The 16,201-nt window shown below is 46.6% G+C and overlaps 2 protein-coding genes, 2 non-coding genes and 2 pseudogenes across 5 annotated transcripts in view; 2 read left to right on the plus strand and 4 right to left on the minus strand.

The window, feature by feature from the left end:
- The window catches only part of LOC134760004 (olfactory receptor 4N4C), a 222,055-nt gene that overhangs the window by 175,133 nt on the left and 30,721 nt on the right, over nucleotides 1–16,201 (minus strand). The window lies entirely within an intron of this gene.
- LOC134759999 (uncharacterized) lies at nucleotides 905–1,278 on the plus strand (annotated as a pseudogene).
- LOC134759997 (uncharacterized) lies at nucleotides 1,125–5,623 on the minus strand (annotated as a pseudogene). Its single transcript, XR_010136908.1, has one exon. The product of XR_010136908.1 is annotated as an uncharacterized LOC134759997 (transcript).
- Nucleotides 1,961–2,032, minus strand: TRNAE-UUC (transfer RNA glutamic acid (anticodon UUC)). The gene has a single exon. It is a non-coding gene; the product is annotated as a tRNA-Glu (tRNA).
- Nucleotides 5,224–5,773, plus strand: LOC134759998 (FAM231A/C-like protein). Its single transcript, XM_063715354.1, has one exon. It carries the CDS (start codon nucleotides 5,224–5,226, stop codon nucleotides 5,731–5,733), a length of 510 nt encoding a protein of 169 aa, XP_063571424.1. The 3' UTR covers nucleotides 5,734–5,773.
- TRNAG-CCC (transfer RNA glycine (anticodon CCC)) lies at nucleotides 12,029–12,099 on the minus strand. Its single transcript has one exon. It is a non-coding gene; the product is annotated as a tRNA-Gly (tRNA).

The following is a 16,201-nucleotide window of genomic DNA, read 5'->3' on the forward strand; positions in this document are numbered from 1 at the left end:
CTCAACTACTCAGGAGGCTGAGGCAGGAGAATCGCTTGGACCTGAGAGGCGGAGGTAGCAGTGAGCCGAAATCATGCCACTGCCCTCCAGCCTGGGCGACAAAGCAAAATTCTGTCTCTCAAAAAAATATACAAATAAATAAAAGAGGGGTGGGGAGGCAAACGACGGGCAGTAGATGTGTGGGGCGTGTTGGGATTCTGTAGTGGTTTGTAGTCTGCGTTGTGCCTGCAGCAACCTCTGTTCTAATCCGAATCCTAGTACAGTCAGACTCTATCTTAGACCCACTGGGGCGAACCCACGTGTCTTTTGGTTTGCTTTTGATTCCTGCACCAGCTGCGGCCTTTATCTGCAGCCAGAAAGCCAGAAAGCAGGGTTTACCGCTGGCCCCACAGCGCCATACTGTCTGGGGAAAAGAAGGAAACCCAAGAGTACACAAACAACGGCCCAAAGAGAAACCTTCCAAGTGCTCTATGCCTCACCGTTTAGCAGAAAATATCAAGCAACTCTCAATCTAGCTGGTCTGTAACTTCCACGAATGAAATAATGTATTTATTGCAGTCTTTCTGGTTGAGATACTTCAAATATTTGGTGGAACTTTTAATGAGAGAGAGAGACACTCTCGAGTGTGGAAGAAAAAAAAGAGGGGATGTGAAGATGAGGCGACTTTAGGACAGAAAAAAAAAAGAGACGAGGAAGCCATGTAAACGTTTTCGGGTGGGCTTGAGGCGATGTCAGTTTTGAACCCCGTTATGTCAGGTAAAGAGCGCAGCCTCGTCTAGCACAAACATCGTTTCCCACATTGAGGAAATCAAAGGGATCAGCAACTCTAGAGTGCGATGAAGAAGCTTCACTCTGGGCGAACCCCCTTCGTGACCACGGTCTGTCCCCTGCCAGGTAAGTGGAAATGAGCACACGGCCTGCAGGGACAGCGCAGCCTCCTCGCCCTGGCCGGTCGCTCAGGGTCACCACCCTCCCCACTGCCGCCCCTCGCCATTCTTCCAAACCACTCTCCACCAAAGATTCCACCGATAGTCACCCCACAAGACAACCCAGGCCGCCTCTCAGCAGCGGCTCCCGCCCCGCAGCCACCGCGCCCTCTCACCCCCGCAGTTCTGCCCGCCGCCTCTGCCGAGCCTGTGCACTGCACCCCCCTGGCTCCCGCTCTCCCCCGAGCTTACAGTGCACGCGGGGTTCTTCCCAACCCCTCTTGGGAGTACTGAAAGGAAAAGGGGGAGCGTGTGCAAGTGCTTGGTGGAGTATAGACATCGTGGGATTTGACTGTGGTACCATCGCTTCCACGTCCTAGTGCTGATTTTTACACCTGCCTTCTGCTTAGGGTACCGGCAGCAGTTTTCCATCTGTGCCTACTCCACCTGCTGTCCTTGTTGCCTCAGCGAACATCACCTCCCTCTACCGTTCAATCAGCAAACGGGACCGCCCTCGAGGACCTCACCCGCCGCTCACCCCCCTAACAAATTCGCGGGCATCGCCTCCGGTCGCCTCTTCCGAAGGCCTAACGAGCGCGTTAGCTGCCAACGGAGGTGAGGAGGCTCCGCTGACTGGCTGGTGCCCGTGTCCGGGGCTGCCACAAACGCCACGACTCGGCTTGGCCTCTCTCTTAGTTATTCGCAGCTCAGCGCGATAGGCGCCTCCGGGGCAGCGACGGGAAAGAGGGTGGGCTTATTGGGTGCAGCTCCCCCGGGGGCTGGCATCTCTGCATGGCTGTGTACACCTGAGCGAGACGAGACGCTCAGTCGCTCTCTAAAGCTGCTTCCGCGGATGAGGGACACGGAGATAAATAGGAGCGCTGTGTCGTGAGAGATGGTCCACCAGGACTTGCCCTCCTTCGCCCGGCTTTGCCCCTCGCTGCGGAGACTGTTCTGCCTCTGGCCCTTGGAGCAGGCCGGCTGACATCCTAGTGAAGGAAGATTCCTGCGGGAGGGCGGCCAGTGCAAAACAATTCCCTGACCGGGAATCGAACCCGGGCCGCGGCGGTGAAAGCGCCGAATCCTAGCCACTAGACCACCAGGGACACAAGGGAGGGTGCTTTCTCTCTCTTCTTCCGTCAGAAGCGACAGTTTCCCTGAGCTCTGGGAGGACTTGGGCCTTGTGAGGGTCGCTCTTTGCTCCTGGAGTCTCTCACAAGGCCATTCCCTCCCTGCTTTCTTCAAAAAAAGAGCCTGCAAGCGACACACCGAGGGCTCCGCGAGGGACACCGAGGCCTCGAGTCCCGAGTCCTGGAGCGAGTTGCAGCGACCCGGCCGCAGCTCACCACTGAACTAGAGATGCGCCTTTGCGAGGCGGCAGCAAGTGACCAGCAGGTCGTGGGTCGCCAGGTCCGGAGCCGCGCACCAGGTTGCCAGGAGGAGGCGGGAGCGGGGTGAGACAGGGGCATCCTCTGCATCCTAAAGGACCCAGACGCCAGCACCCTCAACATCATAAGGATTCAGACGGATGCGGAAACCGAGACCGGCTGGATGGGAAACTCTTTCCTGGAAGGCTCCGGGACCCTCAACTGGTCTCCGACCTTCCCCTGCAGCCGTGACACCTGCCATTTTCCCATCTTAGGCGACGGCAACGCCACCCTTCCGTTTGCTCCGGGCAAAACTTCCAGAGTTTCCTCTGACGCTGGACTTTTTTCCTCAGATCCAAGATCCAACTGGTCATCAATTCATGATTTCCCATCGGCTAAGTGCGTGAGCATTGATTTACACGCGAGTCTCTCCACCTCTGCGGAATGGCTACTTTGGGGTAGGGGAGGGCCGGTGGATTGCAAGGTGTTTAGCAGCATCCGTCGCCTCCGCTGACTAGATAGATGCCAAGGGGTTAACATTCTCCCTCCCTGCTTCCCCTAGTCGTGACCTAGTGTCCCAGCGGGGATGGGAGAGGCGTGTAAGGGCGAAGTTGCCCCCTCTTGAGAAAGACTGATGCGCGTTGTCCTGCTCTGAGCTTGTGCAGAGGACTCTCCAGATGAAGGCTCGCGGGTCGATCCAGCTTGAGACCCCTCGGTCTCCCGCACAGTCGGACCTTGGGATTGGAGGCTTTTAACATCTCCACATCATGAGATTCAAAACCTTTAGGTCTTTTCTTCCATTCTGTCCTCCAAATCGGACTCTTCCGAGCCTGTCGACCAGGGCCATCCAAGCAGAGGGCTGGGTTCTCTCAACGAGGCTTCTCTCGGCCCTCCTGGAGCTTCAGGCCTCTTTTGGTTGCAGAGAAGCTTTATGGGCCACTTCCTTCGGCATCCCCGGGGGCAGGTGCGCAGTGCCCCGGGAAGAAGAGTTTGACTGCGGTTCTCGACCCCCGGCGCCCAAACTCCATCACTGTGCGCGCGCTCTTCCAGGCTCCTGCTGGTCCCACTCGCCGGGAGTTAGGTCTCGGGTCAGCCTGAGCTCCCGAGACGCCCAGTCCCGGAAGGACACGTAGGGGAAACCAGCTGCTCACTTTGGTCCTGTCTACAAGGGACCTCTTTCTGCCGGGAAAGAAAGGCGGCGAGTCCTGTCCTGTTGGGTAGGCAGAAGAGAGAGGTCCCTTTTATAAGGGCATTAGTCCCATTCAGCCTAATGGGACTAAATCCAGAGACTGTGCTGAGTGTTGTGGATTTTTTGCATGTTCATCCTCTCCGCAGACAACTGGAGATGTATTGTCTCCAGAGGGTGCAATAGAGAATCTTCCGTCACAAGTCAGCAACCAGCATATGTGAGTGAGAGCATGTGTCCCACTCAGAAATGAGAGTGTATTAGTCCGTTTTCACGCTGCTGAGAAATACATAACAGAGGCCGGGATGAAAAAGAGATTTAACTGGACTTACATTTCCATATGACTGGGGAGGCCTCAGAATCATGGCAGGAGGCAAAAGGCACTTCTTACATGGCGGCAGCAAGAGAAAATGAGGAAGAAGCAAAAGCAGAAACCCCTGATAAACCCATCAGATAGTGAGACTTATTCACTCTCAGGAGAATAGCACAAGAAAGACCCACCCCCATGATTCAATTACCTCCTCCTAGGTCCCTCCCACAACACATGGGAATTCTGGGAGATACAATTCAAGTTGAGATTTGGGTGAGGGCACGGCCAAACCATATCAGAAACGGATGAAGTGACAGCATATCCTGATGTGTGTGATGGTTTTATGAGTTATTACCTATTTCAAAATTTATTGCAATGTATATAAAAGAACAAGGACTTGTTCTATCTGACTTTAAGGCTTACTATAAGCTATTATAGACAAGGCATCAGGAGTGACAAATAAACAGACTGAGTTAAGAGACTTGAAACTGATCCACAGCTATACAGTCAATAAATGGGTTTTCAATAAAAGCAGTTCAATAAAAGAAAATAAATCATTTCAATTAATGGACTTTTATATGGAAGTGGGGAGACCAACAATGTTATTCTCCCTCACACTACACACAAAAGTAATTTCAGGTGCATTATACACCAAAACTTAAAAGGTAAAGATATAAAGCATTTCAAGGATACTTTGTGACTTGTTGGTAGGCAAAGATTAGCCTACCAACAAGCAGGACACACACAAAAAATATATATAAGAAAGACATGATAAATGAGACTTCATCAACATTAGCCACACCTTCTCATCAAAAGATACCACTAAGAAAGTGAAAAGGCAAGCAAGCCACAGACAGAGAGAAAATAGCCACAAAACGTATCTGACCTCCACACCCTGCAATTATAATTATAGTGGTCTGGTACACTGCACCTAGTTTCTACTGGAGTATTTTCTGGGTGTCTCTAATGAGTAAGAGAGGGCCCCACGGGATACTCCTTCAGTTCCCAGATGAACAGTGGGAAAGACTCCACGTTGACCAACCCCAGGGGCCTGAAAACCCAGGTCCTCAAGAAGGATAGAGGATACCTGGACCTCGACCCAGACCACTGGATGGGCTGTACCAAGAGACCCAGTAAGAGAAGGGATTTCCTCCTGCCTCAGGTTCTCTGTTCTTCTGTGGTTAGACCACCTGAACCCAGCTCCCTCCCCAAGCACTGGAGATGGGCTTTTCCAAGGGCTGGGGATCTTGCTGTCCTGAGAACAGCTGAGCAAGGGGGTCGAGGAGGAGCTTGGGTGGTGGAGGAGAGGAAACCAGCTAAGATGCAGGAAGCAGTTGGCTATACCAGGCACAGAGAGGACCCGCTGGGACCCAAGAGCCTGCATATGAAGCCAGGCCTTGGGCCACCTTGTTCTTCAAAGGGGTGCCTACTTCCATGGGGTCTTCAAAGGGACTGTGGAAAGAGAGGCCTTCAGACCACACCTCTGAATGCTTTTCCACCACAGCATGCCCTGTGGCCTTTATCCTGCTGGTGTGGAACAGTCAGACCCCTGCAGGGCTGCAGAGCCTCTATACTGGGCAGCATCCCAGCCTGAGTGTCAGAGCTCAGAGGGCAGGCCCCCAAGCAAGCAGAGAGGAGGGCACCTTTTGGACAGAACGTGTGGGACAAGAGCGATGGCTCATCCGTTCAGGTTCCTCACAAAATGAGAGTCAGGAAGATCAGGGCGCAGACCTGATTTCCCACCCAGGGCTGAAAGCAGACAACCAGAGGGAGAGCAGCACCTGGGCCAATGAGGTAGAAGGCAGAAGACCTCAGTGTACTCCTGCCCTCAACCTCACCCCCTCCCACCCACATCCTCCACGCCCCCTGACCACCTTCCTCAGAAGTGTAATAGGAATCCAGATTCCCCCCGGCCTGGTTGCTGTGGGAGGCACAGTGGCCTGATGGAGCCTGAGGCAAGTGTGGGAAGATGTGGATTGTCTAACTGGAGGTTGGGAGTTCAGAGTGCAGAAGGAGAAGCTTGGAGTGCACGGTTTGGTGGTATGTGTGTGGCAGTAGGCAATAGAAAGAGACAACTAGGTCACTTGAAATACCATGAGAATTCAAATGTAGAAAATTCCCGGGGAAGTATGCGTGCAGGCATTCACGAGATCCAAAAAACAGCTGCTGCATAACTGCATGTTGCAAGCAAGCCCTAAATTGCTGATTTTGAAACAGCCTGATGGGTTCACAAAGACAATTTCTAAACAGTCTTAAGAGCAGAGGTGCACCAAAGCCACTGTGCCCTGCAGCGCAGGATCCCAGAAAGTTCTTTAAGGACAATTTATGGAAGATTTTTGGAGTTGTCCTTGGTAACCCCCAAGAATGTTTTGGTTAGTAGAATTTTAGATGTCATCAATTTAAAAATTAAAACTAAAACTCTGGAACTCATAGAGAGATAAAATTAAGAGAATACATTCACTATCCTGAGTAGAAAGATTTCTTATAGAACATAACAGGCTTTAAAAATAAAGAAAAAATATGGCAAAATTTCATCAAATTAAATGCTTTCAGAACTAAAGTTAGAATCTGAAGCCACCCAACCAACTGGACAAACTGCTTCTTGGCCAAGGAGACCCCAGAGAAGTCTTAAATACTGAGTTCCTGCCCAGTATTTGGAAGCTCAGACACCTCTCCTTATACTCTCTCCCTCTTGTGGTTTAGACACAACTGACCAGCATTATTGTTAAAATAGAGACCACAAGAATGACAGAACAGACTCCTTATAGTAGTAAGATGCCATATTATAAACAAGACCTAAGGCCACGCCAGGCAAGGTTAAGTCATGCACCCCTCAACTTAAAGAATAAACTATGTTCTAATTGCCACAGGTTTTTTTCTTCTTTCTTTTTTTCTCTAGCTAAACAAGCACTGGCCTTGAGATAAGCAATGCTGAAGCACTTGCAGCTCACCCATTACCATAAACTGACTGAGCCCTCCCTACACAAGCCATAACTACAGCTTTGATTGGACAAGAGACTGATTTCAGTAACTTTCTCTTGATAAGAGACCACTGGCTGTGGACTGGTTCTGGACAGTTTACAGAGGCTGTGCGCTTGATTGCCTTTGTGTCCCTGCTTCACCTTTTGAAGCATAGGGCCTAATTATAATGTATTTAAATGTTGTCTCCACCCCAAAGTGAACATGGGTTGCATGTAACGGGCATGTTTACTCAGCATGCATGCAGCAGGATTCCTTCATGAATATTCAGAGCTCCTCCTATTCCCTGTTGAATACACATATGTGGCCCACCAGATCAACATAAATCCCTGTTCCCCCCTCCCCTCCCTGAAAACCTACTTTTCGGGTTTCAGCAGGAGGGTATGCCTTCCAGTCCGTGGGAATGGCCACCTTGCAGGCTATAACCCTTTATAAAAAATAAAATTTCCCTTCTAAATTTATAAATTGTGTGATTTTTCAGTTGACAGCTTTCAGTCAGACTTTTCACTGACTGGGAAAAGTCATTTGCAATATATTTATTTTAAAAATGACTCCTCAGGATACAAAATCAATGTGCAAAAATCACAAGCATTCTTATACACCAATAACAGACAAACAGAGAGCCAAATCATGAGTGAACTGCCATTCACAATTGCTTCAAAGAGAACAAACTACCCAGGAATTCAACTTACAATGGATGTGAAGGACCTCTTCAAGGAGAACAACAAACCACTGCTCAACAAAATAAAAGAGGATACAAATAAATGGAATAAACATTCCACGCTCATGGGTAGGAAGAATCAATATCATGAAAATGGCCATACTGCCCAAGGTAATTTATAGATTCAATGCCATCCCCATCAAGATACCAATGACTTTCTTCACAGAATTGGAAAAAACTACTTTAAAGTTCATATGGAACCAAAAAAGAGTCTGCATTGCCAAGTCAATCCAAACCCAAAAGAACAAAGCTGGAGACATCACGTTACCTGACTTCAAACTATACTACAAGGCTACAGTAACCAAAAGAGCACGGTACTGGTACCAAAACAGAGATATAGACAAATGGAGTAGAACAGAGCCCTCAGAAATAATGCCACACATCTACAACTATCTGATCTTTGACAAACCTGACAAAAACAAGAAACGGGGAAAGGATTCCCTATTTAATAAATGGTGCTGGGAAAACTGGCTAGCCATATGGAGAAAGCTGAAATTGGATCACTTCCTTACACCTTATACAAAAACTAATTCAAGATGGATTAAAGACTTAAATGTTAGACCTAAAACCATAAAAACCCTAGAAGAAAACCTAGGCAATACCGTTCAGGACACAGGCATGGGCAAGGACTTCATGTCTAAAACACCAAAAGCAATGGCAACAAAAGCCAAAATTGACAAATGGGATCTAATTAAACTAAAGAGCTTCTGCACAGGAAAAGAAACTACCATCAGAGTGAACAGGCAACCTACAGAATGGGAGAAAATTTTTGCAATCTACTCATCTGACAAAGGGCTAATATCCAGAATCTATGAAGAACTCAAACAAATTTACAAGAAAAAAACAAACAACCCCATCAACAAGTGGGTGAAGGATATGAACAGACACTTCTCAAAAGAAGACATTTATGCAGCCAAAAGACACATGAAAAAATGCTCATCATCAGTGGCCATCAGGGAAATGCAAATCAAAACCACAATGAGAAACCATCTCACACCAGTTAGAATAATGATCATTAAAAAGTCAGGAAACAACAGGTGCTGGAGAGGATGTGGAAAAATAGGAACACTTTTACACTGTTGGTGGGACTGTAAACTAGTTCAACCATTGTGGAAGTCAGTGTGGTGATTTCTCAGGGATCTAGAACTACAAATACAATTTGACCCAGGAATCCCATTACTGGGTATATACCCAAAGGATTATAAATCATGCTGCTATAAAGACACATGCACACGTATGTTTATTGCGGCACTATTCACAATAGCAAAGACTTAGAACTTATCCAAATGTCCAACAATGATAGACTGGATTAAGAAAATATGGCACATATACACCATGGAATACTATGCAGCCATAAAAAATGATGAGCTCCTGTCCTTTCTAGGGACATGGATGAAGCTGGAAACCATCATTCTCAGCAAACTATCGCAAGGACAAAAAACCAAACACCACACGTTCTCACTCATAGATGGGAATTGAACAATGAGAACACTTGGACATAGGAAGGGGAACATCACACACCGGGGCCTGTTGTGGGGTGGGGGGAGGGGGGAGGGATAGCGTTAGGAGATATATCTAATGTAAATGACGAGTTAATGGGTGCAGCACACAAACATTGCACATGTATACATATGTAACAAACCTGCACGTTGTGCACATGTACCCTAAAACTTAAAGTATAATAAAAAAAAGTCAAAAAAAGACTCAATTCCTGAATATATAAGAGAACTTTTGTAAATCAGTAATATAGAGCTAAGCCAAATAAAATAGGGCAAAATATTTGAATAGGCTTTTGCAAAGGAGAATTTCTTATATGCTGGAAGACATAAGAAAATATGCTTCATAGTATTGCTCATTAGGCAAGTACAAATTAATTCCACACTGAGATATCACTAACCACTCACCAGTGTATGGCTACTTTTCTTTTTTTTTTTTTTTTTTTTTTCCCTGAGACAGGGTCTCATTCTGTCACCCAAGCTGGAGTGCAATGGTGCGATCTTGACTCACTGCAACCTCCCCCTCCTGAGTAGCTGGGACTACAGGTGCCTGCCACCATGCCCAGCTAATTTTTGTATTTTGAGTACAGACAGGGTTTTGCCATGTTGGCCAGACTGGTCTGAGAGCATAGCTACATTTAACAAAGTTAGTACACCAAATGCTGACAAGAATTTGGTGCCACTTCAACTGTCATCACTGGTGAAAAAAGCATTCTAGAAGACTGGCAATTTATACTAAGGTTAAACTTATACTCAGGTCATGACCCAGCAATTGAAGGACTTCCATGAATCTCAAGTGCACACAAAGACTGTTATAAGAATATTCATCACAAGAATTCAATAACCCCAAAATTGAGAAGTGATCTATGAAACTACGTGGATATATCTCATGGGTATAATGAACATAACTGCAGAAAAAAGGCCAGATATATTCACTTGTGTGAACTTTAAGAACACGCAATTGTAACCTATGGGAATAGACATCAGAATAGTGATTAACTAAGAGGACACAGGGTGGGAATCGCCTGGACAGGGCCTCTAACAGGCCTTTTTCAGATCATGGCAATTTTCTATAACTTGAGCTGGGTGGTGATAACATTGATCAAAACTAAAGAAATTGCACTAAAGATCTGGGCACTTTATGTGAACTGTAGTTTATTTACTGTTCTCATTGCTTGAACCTGGGAGACACAGGTTGCAGTGAGCCGAGATTGAGCCATGGCACTCCAGCCTGGGTGACAGAACAAGACTACATCTCAAAAATAGTAATAATAGTAATAATTTACTGTTCTCCTAAAAATTAGTGGATGGGGAATGGAGGCAAGCCAGTGCAGACCATGACAACTAGTTTAGATTTTATTGTAAACTCATTAAAAACTCGTTCTCGTTTTGTGTTCTTAAAAAATCCCACTGATAAAAAATCCCAGCCGTTTTCTCTACCAGAAAAGACTATAACCGCATTATTTCATCAGTAGAAGCTACAGACAAAGGACCCTTGAGAGGCGGCATCTTCACCTATGGGAATTTTTTCTGCTCAATTGTGAGACAAAGAGCATGTCCAGGTTTTCCTTTTGGCCAGACCGCCCCATAGTTTCTGCACTGTGGGCTAAACTCCAGAAGCTGGTGCCCTTCCGGGCCAGAGGTTTACTCTGCTCTCTGGAGGCTGCTGGGATTAAAGGCAAAGCAAACGACGGGTCTATTAGCCACAATTGCAGGATAGAAAACACTTCTGTGACTCACATTAGAACCCAGGTTGCGGCAAGCACAGCTACAAGTATTAACCACTACACGACCACAAAGCCTGCTGACAACCATTGCACTTCTTATATTTTTTTAATGTAAAAACACTCACACTTTTTTATCTGCTTTATTCTTGGACCTCTGCAGATTTTCGTGCTTTTCTCTCTTTCATGCGCTTCTCCGTTTCTCTCCCCATTCTGCTGCATAATTTAAAAAAAAAAAAAAAAAAATCTCATCTCTCAGGATCCGGCCACTGCCTCTACAACAAGCCTCCTGGGAGGTCTCTTTGTCCCATTGACATCTCTGCCTTCTTTCGCTGCTTTTTTTCTTTTTTCTTTTTTTTTTTTTTTTTAACGGAGTCTCGCTCTGTCGTCCAGGTGGAGTGCGGTGGTGCAATCTCGGATCACTGCAACCTCTGCCTCCTGGGTTCAAGAGATTCTCCTGTCTCAGCCTCCCAAGTAGCTGGAATAGCAGGTGCATGCCACCACATTCGGCTAATTTTTGTGTTTTTAGTAGAGACGGGATTTTTCCATGTCAGACAGGCTGGTCTTGAACTCTTGACCTCAAGCGATCCATCCGCCTCGGCCTCACAAAGTGCTGGGATTACAGGCGTGAGCCAACGTGCCCGGCCAAATTTCAGGCCAACACCTGTCGACACACATTGCCAGACACACGGAATCCCTCGCAGAACACCGATGGGCCCACAAAACACGCGGAGGCTGCCCTGGCTGACGACGTTAGCAAATTCGCTTCACGGTGTCTGGGGTACAGCCCTGAGGGTCCACTGGCCACCTCTGCGCAAGGACCAGTCTCCGCCGCTCCCCTCATCTCCACGCAGATTCTTCCCCACACACCTTCCGTTTCATTGGGCCGCTGAAGCCTCTTGGACCTCTGAGGTGACTGTCCTGCCCTCAGCTTCTCTCCTTCCAAGAGCGTCCTTTCTTGATCCTCTCCACAGTGGCTCAGCGGTAAGCCCAAGGTCCAGCACGCGAATCAGGAACCTGATGATTCTTCGGGTTTGCAGGGATCCGCCCCGTGAATAGATGAAAGTAACAGGTACCAATATCAAAACTGCAGTGACTCACCGGAAACACTTCACGCTTCCCACTTTGCTAAGCTGTTGGAGTCCAACAATTGCATGGGTCCTGGGTTAGTGTCCTGAATGTCTCTTGCCACTACTCTGGTAACTGTTGTCACTTTACCTTGTGGTGGCCAAGCCCCTAAATGCACTATTAGGTTATGCAGTATAATTTTGCAGCGTAAATGACGGTAAAGAGCCATAATGAAGTGAAAAAGACCCTCTTGCATTGGCCGGGAATTGAACCCGGGTCTCCCGCGTGGGAGGCGAGAATTCTACCACTGAACCACCAATGCCTCTCCTTAGCAACCCTCTGGAGGATACTAGAAAAGAGTATCCAGAAAGACTTACAAACTTCCAAGTGCCTTTTTCAAGTGTCGACTAAAAGCTAACAAAGACATCCGAACCAAATGTTTTTATAGGAAACTTACTAGACAAAGTTATAAATATCAAAATAGCTCATTTGGCGGATCAAACTCCTAACTCTGAAAAAGGTCTTTCTACCTGCATTATAAACCCCTATAATAAAACATCAGAAATTCATTCATGTTTCTTTTTCCTAATCCTAAATCTTCCATTGTCAATCTCAAACTGCTGCCTTAGAGGTTCTGAGAAGGTAACCTAACTGGTGGTTTAGGTAAGTAAAGTTCAAATCCAGGGAATAAATAAGAAGCAGAAGCAGAATTAGAAGAAAGAGGAAATAAAAGGACAGAATCAATGTACAGATAATGAAGAAACAAAGGTTGGTCCACTAAGTTAGTCTTTTGTCACTGGTTTTTTTGGCAAAACAGTAATGATCGGTCTCGTAATCATTATAATACTATTATTTGTCTGCTGGAAGATGTATAAAGCATTTGAAGGAAATGTGATATGAAAAGATGAAGAACCCTTGCTGTCAATGTTTCATTGTTTGGGAGAATCCCAAACATATGCTTTGATGTATTAGCTATGAAAGGAGTAGACTAGTTTAAGGAAATATTGACGGTCAAAATATTAACATATTAGTCTTTTGATGAAGTTCAAATAGTAGAGAGATTTCTTTCCTCAATTTTCAATGGAGACATTCAACTGAAGAGACAAATCCAGAGTTTTCCCCACATGTTGGGTCTGGGAGTCATTATGACTTTTTCAAAGACAGGAGCTGTGACATGGAATCATGCTTCTTCCCTAGCTGAGAAGCCAAGCTAGGTCCAGGCTGAGTCATAAACTTGAGCCCACCAAGGAAATTACCCTTCACATTGACCTCGCAGAGCTTTGGCTGTTCTCTGTTCTTTACCCAACACCCAAGACACACACCAGCTCTGGCCAACAAACCTTAACGTATGATCTATATCAACCAGAGCTACATTTATTCCCAAATCTCCTTCTAAAATACAAACCTGTACTTTCTACTCTCAACTTCTAAATTTACAAAGGCCTCATATGAATCTCAGAGTCACAGATGCTAAAACTTAACCGGTTTTCTGAGGATTATTTGGGGAAGGGGTATGCATTCAAAATCTTTTGTAGATAGATAATTCATGTGGTTTCAGAATATTGACTCTATGAGTTCCAGATGCAGATTTAGAACCTTTTTAAAAAATATTTTGTTTTTGTTGTCTCGCAAATCAGCCAGATCTGCAACTTATCAGAGTAAAGCGAAGCCAAGCAGGACACTTCCAGGCGATAGAAGAGAATGAAGAGAACCTTAAGGAATTTCTGGAAGCAAAGCTAATATTAAGCAGGCCTCTTGCTGGCAGACCAGTGGAAATTGTAGCCTGGTCAACAATCTGTGTAGATCGAGGAGTTCTAAAATGTAGCCACAGGTTCAACTACTTTTCTGTTTGTTTCCCAACCTCGATTAAACTCACTAAATTAAGGGACAAAAAGAAAAACCAAAAAACCACATTTCCCTCCAGTCTCGAGCCAAAGGCCTTTCACATGTGAGGCAAACATGATAACCACTACACTACAGAAACTGCACATACACTGGAAAACGCAAAATATAATCATGAAAATCTTAGATCAGCCATTTCTGTTATTGTTTCCAAAGTAAGAAATTCAACTGCATTTTGAAATTCGACTGAAAAAAGCCCAATAAGCACCAGCCATCAAGAAGACTATGGCTCCCAATAGGCCCAGGCTTAGCGTTCCGCAGCTACCCCCAACACGAAGACCATGGGGACCCACACCCGGGCTTCGGGATCCCGCATCCTCCCCTGGGTATCCAGTTCCAGAACTAAGCGCCCTGTGCGGGATCCTCCCGGCTGACACTCTTGGCTCCCAGAAGCTGCAGGAGCCGGCGGGCTTTGAGCGTCGGAGCCCTGGGCGCCCCGTGCCTCGCAGAAGTGTGGACGCTGCCTTTCCAGGGATGGGGACCCCGCCTCGGGGCCTTTTCCCCGGCGCCAGCTGTCAGAGCTCTTGGCTCTTCGCGTCCTCCCAGGAACCGTAAGACCCTCCTTGCCCTCCCTTCCGCAGGCCAAGGGGCGCGGGCTGCGCGCTCTTTCCTTGCGGACCCTTTGGCCTCAGCGCCTCGACGTCTTCCTCCCAAAGGGCATCCTTCACTGCTGCTGTCTCTCAGTCTGCCCCACTCAATGTAAGTAATAGTTAATCACACTTTCAAATTCTAGCAGGTACCATAGCAAAGGCTGTCTCTCAGGGCACTTGGCTGTTTAAAAATACGGGCACATCAACTCAGGCCAAGCCACGCCTTCATGAGGCCTTCATGAGGTATAAAACCCTGGAAGACCCGGGGGCAGCCCACTTAGATTTCACGATCGCTCCTCTCTCCCTCGTCGGTCTTCTGATTCTTCTTGAAGGGCAGTTTCATTTTACCCTTTACAAAACTGAAACGTCTTATTTGTGCTTTTTGTAATTGTTCTGTTCAATAAGGTTTTGGAGTGCGCATTTTAACCTAAGAGGGACAAAGAGATAAAGGCGGTTTTCACAGAAAGCATCTGGATGGATTTTCACGTTCACCTCGCAGCAGATGGCCAACAGGCAGAAAGAGTCTCTTTTTGCTTGAAGACATTAAAATCAATCTCTCTCTCCCCCGCCCCGCCTTCCCTCTCTCTCTCTTAATGCCAAAAATTAGCTTCTTGGGAGGTTGAGGCAGGAGAATCGCTTGAACCCAGGAGGCAGAGGTCGCAGTGAGCCGAGATCGCGCCACTGCACTCCAGCCTGGACGACAGAGTAAGAGTGTCTCAAAAGTTTGGAGAAGAGGGTGCCATTTTACCTAGTTGCTTTTCTTATTGCAGTGGTGACCGCATTGCCTTCAAACCTCAAGTCCGAGTGCTTCCACCCTGGGGAATATGCAGACCGCTGGGTCACTGGACGCCAGGCCGCAGTGCTGGCCTAGTTCTGCTTTTGGCTTTAAATGCAGTTGAGGGAGGTGACTGGATCTCACCAGAGACTGGTGGGATGTTACCCTCACCAGCGACTGGAGGGCCGAGCTCCGAAAGAGGCCTACTTCATAGCCTTAAATCAGGAAATGTCATGAAATCCCACCCCTCTACTGCCCCATTCCCACATTCTACCTCTTCCCCTGGCCACTCTGAGAGGATTCGCCGCCTTTCTGTCACGTCTAGACCCTTTGGAGTCCCACATGGACAAGACAAAAGGGGCATTGCCTTTTCCTACAGGAGCGGGAGGAGCCCTCACAGTGGAGGAAACAGGCTCACAGAGCGCATCCCCACACACTTGAGCCCTGGCGGGTTCCAGAAAAGCCAACAAAGCATTCTCTGAAGCTTCTCTTGGATATGTACCCAGAAATAGGGTTACTGGATCATAGGGTAGATTCTATTTTTGGTTTTTTGAGGAAGCTCCATACTGTTTTCCACACCAGCTGTACTAATTTACATACCTATTCACAATGTGTGTGTTCCCTTTTCTCTGCATTATGTCTAACACATCATTCACGTTTTTGACAAATGCCACTCTAACAGGTGTGAGATGATACTCATTATGGTTTTAATTTGCATTCCTCTAATGATTAATGATGCTGAACATTTGAGAAAAGCTCATTTTTAATGCCTCAATGTTGAGAACTGACAACATTATTGTGAAAGATAGGAAGAAATAAGGTAAAAACAAAACAATGTCATTCAAACAGGATATCAGATTTGCACATAGGCCTTTGTGGGGCAAATGGGAACCCAGCGCACAAAAAGTTGAATTATATGGAAGCAATATCACAAATGAGTTAGGAAATGTGAAAAAAATAACCAATAAGAGAGATATAATTAAAAATAGACCTAATGGATTCACACTATCACTACAAATACTGGAAGCCCGGGAGTTTCATTTGGGAGAAAGAAATATTTGCTTTCATACATGATCAAAACTAATGAAAAAGTTAGATCCTGAGTTACTTTTCAGGCCTTTATGTTTAAAACTTAAAGTTAGCCAAAGAAAGTCCAC

Source organism: Pongo abelii, chromosome 15 (assembly GCF_028885655.2).
Source record: "Pongo abelii isolate AG06213 chromosome 15, NHGRI_mPonAbe1-v2.0_pri, whole genome shotgun sequence".
NCBI lineage: Eukaryota > Metazoa > Chordata > Mammalia > Primates > Hominidae > Pongo > Pongo abelii.